Raw genomic sequence first — 7,393 nt, 5'->3', positions numbered from 1 at the left:
TTGTCCACCAGTACCCACAAGTCCTTCTCCTCAGGCTGTTCTTGATCCAGATAGAAGCCATTCAACAATCCATGTTCTGCTAGGTGATTTCAGGCTTGGGACAGCAGTGATGTGTTGTTGCTGAAAAAGATGTCTGTTTTGGAGCCCTGCAAAATTTATTTAGGAAGAGATTCCATGGATTAAAATACCACTATGAATTCTATTGCAAATGAAATGGGAAAGAGATGCATTTGCTAAGCACAGGTACGCTGTAGCTGGCTGTACTAACTCAGTGGGTCTTTTCATCTTAGTGCAACTGTCTAACCCAAAGTTAAACAAGACATGCAGCTTAGTTTAATGTCTTTAAGCTATTGGCAAGACATTGCCTTCTTGTCTTCCATGAGTCTTGTAAAAGTATCGCTGTGCCTTTCCCCAGGGGTCTGCAGGCCACAGATTGAAAGCCACTGTGCTAAGCTAATGTGAAGGCAAATGAAATATAGGTCACAGCAGGGAGGCTCTTATCTGAGACTGGGCAAGTCCCTGGCAAGCTGGAGGTGGAGGCAGCATTACTGTTGTGAGCCACAAGCTCTTCTGAGCCTAAGGATATGCGATACTGTCGCAGTCTGGTGCCTCTGTCACTGGTAGCCTACCTCTTTAATAGCAACGATAACATTTGTATTTGTAATCATAAAAACAAAAACTTTTTAATTTTTTTTCCACCTAAAAAAGACTAAAACCCAAAGAGACACTTTATTGATGCCTGCAGAGACTGAGACAGTAGCTCAAAGAAGACATATAGACTGTCTTAGTTTGTTTCCATCTTACACCTTATGGCAGATCCTAGGAAGAGTAGCCCACAGATGGATGGAGGAATCACAGGTTGTCCTAGACAGGCTCCTTGACACAGACCTAACCTAGAGAAGACTCGTTTATAGAAAAAGCAGAGTAAGCATTCCCTATGCTCCAGAGCTTCAAACTGTATAATCAATTCAGAGTCAATCAAGGCAGATATTAAAAGGCATGTACCTTATCTTATCTTTGGATCTTTACTCACAAGGCAGACCAAACCAATCCTGTTTACTACAAATATCTACTGGCACCCTTCCAGATTGTCATTCAAGTCATTCTGAACTGCCTTCATAAAGGCAGCTCGTCTCTACCACTGCTTTCTTTTCATTGAGTCCAACCTAGGAATGGGGGGAAAGTTGGCTTCTGTTTTCCTAAACTTGCAGTGTTCTGAGGATATTGAGATAGTACTTTTGCTTTGAGGTTTTCATTCACTTAACACTGATTGCCGTGCTGGAATTATTTTGCTCTGTATTATACCACCAGATCAAGACTTCCAAGAACAAGTCTCTGGAACTAAGTGCCTGTGTTAGTATATGGGTTCCTGAGAAGTACTGAACACCTTTTTGTTCTCAGATCCATTTAGACTTTTTAGAAAGTCAAGCTACTAATTTATGGCCCTCTCCTGAATGCCAGCATTTTGTTAGCAACTTTTATAGAATTCTAAAGTGTTTTAAAAGTTTAAGGACTAGTTTAAAGACAGTTTGAATGTAAAAAATAATTTAAATTTTAAAGAGTTTAAAAGAATAAAATTTAAAGAACTTAAGAACTCTAGCTTCCTTGGAGCAGGGTGAACTGCTAGATAATCTCCAAGGGTCCTTTCCTTCTCTAATGGTCTTTCTGTGATTTTAAATCTCATTAAGTTTTCTGTAGCATCATAAAATCAGTTCACTCTGCTAAAATGGGGAAGCCTGACTCCCATTGACCCCTGCTTCTTCTAGAAGAATGTTTCCTATCCTGTGGCCAGACTGATGACCGGAGTAAGGATACAGTTCTGGAATTAAATGGGTAGAAAGTTGTATTATCAAAGGAGGCTGATTCAGTGTCATTGGCAGACAAACTGGAGAGCTAAGTAATTCAGATTGATTGAGCCAAACTTTGCCACACACGTTCATTAAGAACATTACATTAAAAATCTGAGGCATATATTTTGATTTTGCAGCAGATTCTTTGAGGATGTGAGACAGTTGCCTAGCAACTTCTGGACTCGCCACCCTTTCATTAAGTGTTGTATGCAACAGTTTTCATCTACTACTTTGAATTTAAAAGCTTCACTGAATAATAAAAAGAAGACACAAGCATATTTAACAGTAGTTCTATATTGTTAGCATAAATAATATCCTCATTTTACTTCCTTTACCCATTAGCAGTAGAGTGTAGAAAAACCAAGTCTGACTCCCTTGTTATTTCTCTGCACCACACTGCATATGAAACTGTGCAATAGCCAGTGCTAAGCATCTTTGCCCTGAAGAGCTCAGTCTGGAAGAAGCTGGGCTGAGATGAGCTAAGAAATGTAGGAGTTAGCAGCTGGGGTTTTTTTCCCAGCAGTAGTTTAAAGGAAAATTTTCTGCTAGAGTTGTCACTATTGAAAATAAAATGTTGTTCCTGTATCACTTAAGTTTTGAAAATAGTGTATTCAGGACATGCATCACAACAGCTTACATCTTTTGGTGAGACATGCAAAAATCGCTTTCTGGTGACACTTGTCCGTGGCATTGCCTTAGGATAAACTGCTAATAGAAACTTGTCTAACTCTTGGCCTTCACATGCAATATGCATTTCCCATCAGCTTGGTGGAGACAGGCACCCATGGAAAAATACTTCTAAAAGCTATTACTAACATTGGCAGTTACTTCTGAAAGCTACTTTGCTCTTATTATCCTTTCTAACTTCATTTCTTCTATTTCAGTCTACTTCAGGATGTGTTGTAAATTCAGCTCTGTAGCATTTTCCAGAAGTTCTTCAATGCAATAGTGCAAGGGGTGATGAAGTGATTGCCCCTTCTCAATGCAATAGTGCAAGGGGTGATGAAGTGATTGCCCCTTCTCAATGCAGTAGTGCAAGGGGTGATGAAGTGATTGCCCCTTCTCAATGCAATAGTGCAAGGGGTGATGAAGTGATTGCCCCTTCTCAATGCAGTAGTGTGAGGGGTGATGAAGTGATTGCCCCTTCTCAATGCAATAGTGTGAGGGGTGATGAAGTGATTGCCCCTTCTCAATGCAGTAGTGCGAGGGGTGATGAAGTGATTGCCCCTTCTGGCTGATCAGCTGGGATCAGTCAGTTTCTCTCTCTTGCTTTCCTATGTCCTTTGACCTCCCGTAAGTGAAATAAGTGTAAATCCTGTGTGGCGCCAGGTATGTGCCAGCTGGATCAGATTAAGAGGGTGGGGTAACACTGAAGATTAATTATATGGAGAAAAAGGAAACAAGAAGGGACACATAAGATACCATCCACTGAACTTCCTGGGAGGAGCCTGCTAGTGTGCACTTGGTAAATGGCTGAAATCAGCCAGATAGGAGCTGGTGCTATCAGCAGGGCTTGCTGGCTTGGAGAAAGCACTCTGATAGTTTTCAGAGCTGGGCTGTATAGCAGGTGTGCTCTAAGTCATGGCACAAAAGCAGAGCTTCCTTTGGCACTCTGTGGGTCCATGTCTTGTATTACACTAGCCGAATGACATGGTCTGGGGGATGAGAAGCTAGGAGAGAGGCTGCAGGTCTGTGCTGTGAGTACAGGAGGTGGTGGTGCTGGAGAAACGTGCGAGTCCCACGCTCAGCCCATGAGACTTGACAAGCCTGGAGTAATATAGGGACTGAGGCCTTGTTTAAATTGCATCTTAACCTGGGGTGTGATTTAAAACCAAGATGCTTAAACTTGTGCCAATACCTATGTGGGCACTTGTTTCAATTTAATTTGATTAAACATTTAAAGCATAATAAGAAAGGCAGTCTTAGCACAGGGGGGGAAAGGATCTAAGTTATTTTCCCTGTGGACAAAACCTTACTTTCCAAGTTTCCAGTTCTCATGTGCAACTTACTCAAAGGTGAATATTCTTTGCATTTTGTATCATCTGACCTGTGGTGAGAAAACAAAACTAGACCCACATAAAATTCAGCAAAAGTATATGTCAAAATATGTATCAAACACTGTTGGGTTCATACAAATAGTATCAGTGAGGTCATATAACCAACTGGGCCCATGTCTTCTGCTCAGCCATTATTTGCCTGGGGAAGAAGCAGAACCTCGTATGAAGTCAGGAAAATCAACTGAGTTTTAATAGCTAAATGAGGGTTTGCAAAATATCACACTTAAAGAAGCATGAAGTCCAAATTAATGAGTGCTTGCTCTAGCACAGTTCTTCTGCAACTGACCTTCTCATTGTGTCAGACCGTCTTTTCTCTTACCCCAAAGTGCTGTGCAATATTTTCAGGGGCAGATAATAGTCCTGATCTGGTATGTCCTGCTGTACACTTTGAATGCACACAGTGTCAGAGAGAAGTGGCCAATACATGGGAGTAGTGGGTCTTTTTCTCAATCTAAGATAAGAAAGTGTGTGAAAGGAATAGATGGGAACTGAGGGTGGACGAAGGGGATGTGCAAGAGTCCATGCACTGTTGTTTCCTTCAATTTGCTGTAAGTCAGATCCTAACTACTGTATCCTCCATGTTCCCTATGCAAAGAGTTTAAGCAGAGATGGTGCTCTAGACTAGATGCAGCTTTTGCTCAGCGTAGGAGACCTTTTAGCTAGTCTGGCTTTGAGCCCTGAATGCTCTATGGGAATGGAGCTCATAGGCTAAATTTTGTCACATTTGAAGCAGAACTCGTTTCTCACATCTGTCTAACAATGTGTGTTTTCTTCTTCCCTGGGAGCAGTGGAGTGAAGTGCAGCAGATGATAAATGGTACCCCGGTCTATATGTACCAGGACTGCAGTGTGCTTTCCGAGGGTGACACTGATCACTGGCTTCGCACCAACTGGATTTATCGGGGTGAGGCAGCCTCCCGCATTTACGTGGAGCTCAAGTTTACTGTGAGGGACTGCAAGAGCTTCAAAGGTGAAGTGGTGACCTGCAAAGAGACCTTCAATCTCTATTACATGGAGTCTGAACAAGATGTTGGGATCCAGTTCCGCCGCCCGCTGTTCATCAAGGTCCGTGGCAATGGGGGTGAAGGCTGAGTCATATCTTTCTGCTTAAACTAGTTACGTCTTTCAGCTTAAACTAGGTGTGTCTTGCTGGCTGGGGGAGGCCAGGAGAACCAGCATCTGGGGAGGGGCATGGATAGTAAACGTTGTCCTTAGAATAAACTTTGCCTCCAGTGCCCCCTGTAATGCTCAGAGCGGTTTTTGCCACAGAAGACACAGGAGTTTTCAAATGGGATCAGCCCTCCATTCTGCATAAGCACTTATTTAACTGGACACCAGGTAGGTAAGGATTCTAAGGGGTTATAACAGTACTAGATGGTTACACCAATTTTTAGAAATAGTAAAGCAGAGACCAAAGGAATTTGATTTGCCTTAGGTAACAAAGCAAGATTCGACCAAGTGAAAAACAGAATCCAGTTCAGCTCTCTGTGCTTCTGATCATTTACTCTAATATGAGATACAGGGTCTTTTTTTTTTTTTTTTTTTTTCCTAAAACTGGAGGTGATGGTTTGCTAAAACGAAATTCTCCTGTACGTGAAAGTATTTAGCACTGCTGTATTTTAACTGCTGCTTCCCCCAACATAGTGCCCTCTTGCTATGGAAACATTTGAACTGCAGAACAGGAAACCTCAGATTTTTTTGTAAAGGAGCTTCTATAACCCAGTCCTGTCCTAAAAGAAGCCTTTCCTCTGCAGTTTAAATAATGTGATGAAACAAAGAACTGTAAAGGCCACCACAGGCAAAGCAGGACTCTGGTAACGGATTCCTCTCCCTCCCCAGTGCTCTTCCACCTCCCCTGCAGCTGGGATCTACGAGGTGAATTTGTGGGATACGTGCACAACTCCTAAAGCTGCCTTAGGATCCCACTGCCAGATGCAGCTGCTGTGTAGATCGTTTCATCTGCCATCCAGCTACACAGAGCAGGTGGTGTCATGTAATGGGGAGGGGCCTGTGGTGGGGAGGATTAGTTATCAGGCTCACTCTCTTGAGAAGAAAGGCTATCCCACCATCAGGCTGTCTAGGAAGAAAGGCCACTCCACCTGGCAGTAGATTTCTGTATCAAGTACAGCCTAGAAAAGGGTGGATGTAATTCAATTTAAAAACACAACTCTAAGCGCTGTTCTGATTTTACTGCATACAGTTTCCAAACAAAGAAAAATCTCACAGAAGAGAGATTTGTTCCTTTAGGGGAAGTTCCTAAAGACCTCTGAGATCAGAGACCCAGAACACAGGGTATTGTGTAAGACCAGTGAATGACTGCAAAGGAGTTGAAGGGAGATGCTGGAAAGTATGGAGGCAAGAAAGGACATGGATGCTGTTGTTAACGCTTCTTCCACATGCGAAGAAAGCATGAGGTGCACTAGTGTTAGAAATAGTTGACCATACATCTTCTAAAAGGCCTTAGTGTAAAAGACATTTGAGAGACATGGGCATCAGCTGCTGCTGCCTGCTGAGATGTTAACACTGTTGTCTTTTTCTCTTCCGCTTAGCTGAACACTGTGGCAGCAGATCGAAGTTTCACAAGCAGAGACATCGAATCGGGCGCCATGCAGCTGAACACAGAAGTGTGCTCCATTGGGAAGCTGTCTCGCCGGGGCTTCTACTTGGCTTTCCAGAACTCTGGGGCTTGTGTAGCGATGGTGTCTGTCCGAGTGTATTACAAGACTTGCCCGGAGGCAGTGCGGGGCCTGGCCCGTTTTCCAGAGACGCTAGCAGGTTCCGAGGGGCTGACAGAAGTGCCTGGGGTCTGCGTGGAGTATGCAGCTGAAGAGGTGGGCTCTCCCCCAAGAATGCACTGCAGCACTGACGGGGAGTGGCTGGTACCAATGGGCCGATGCCTTTGTGCTGTGGGGTTTGAGGAAGTCGATGGGAGCTGCGTAGGTGAGTATGCAGACAGACAGTGGCTGTAGGCCATGGGAGAGCTTCCAGGGAGCTAGAGATCAGAGCATCTGTAAGCAGAAAGTGGGACCAGGGGAGTTAGTGTGGTCTACCTCTCTTGCCCTCTGCGCCTGCCAGGTGTATCTAACACCTTTCCTCCCCTCCTTAGCTTTTCTTTTTCAATTGTGATTTTTCTCTTCATGTGTCAGGTGTAAGACCTGCACACACCTCTCCACTCCCTCTTGGGCTTCATCCAGGAGCCTTCAGCTCTGGAGCTAGTTTCTGCGAGCTGTAACTGTGTGATTGACACTGACTCACTCAACAACTGGTTCCCAGCCCTTAAATGGCAGCCTTGTTCTCTCAGGGCAGACGGGTCAGACGCATGGAACAGTGTATTTGTCCTGTGACTAGAAAGTTGAGAACCAGAGGGAGGCAAGTTTCTCCTCTGTGTCCCCTGCTGCTTGGACTGGGATGGCTCTTCTGCCACGGGAAACCGTGTAAAGCACATTGCACAATATTGTCAGTGCCTTGCTCATTTCTGAGGAAGCAC

The 7,393-nt window shown here is 44.0% G+C and overlaps 1 protein-coding gene across 1 annotated transcript; it reads left to right on the top strand.

Annotated features, from left to right (window-relative positions):
- Positions 1–4,713: 4,713 nt before the first annotated feature.
- Positions 4,714–6,846, top strand: LOC104527838 (ephrin type-A receptor 1-like; the record flags this gene model as incomplete). The annotated part of the gene is made up of 2 exons (XM_010171661.2): positions 4,714–4,971; positions 6,456–6,846. Coding segments are annotated over exons 1-2 (649 nt in total), but the record flags the coding sequence as incomplete, so codon positions are not given.
- Between the last annotated feature and the right edge of the window lie 547 nt (positions 6,847–7,393).

This window comes from Antrostomus carolinensis, unplaced genomic scaffold (assembly GCF_000700745.2).
Source record: "Antrostomus carolinensis isolate BGI_N321 unplaced genomic scaffold, ASM70074v2 scaffold39440, whole genome shotgun sequence".
Classification (NCBI taxonomy): Eukaryota; Metazoa; Chordata; class Aves; order Caprimulgiformes; family Caprimulgidae; genus Antrostomus; species Antrostomus carolinensis.
Note: the sequence above shows the minus strand (reverse complement) of the source record. Positions and strands in the feature narration are given on the sequence as shown.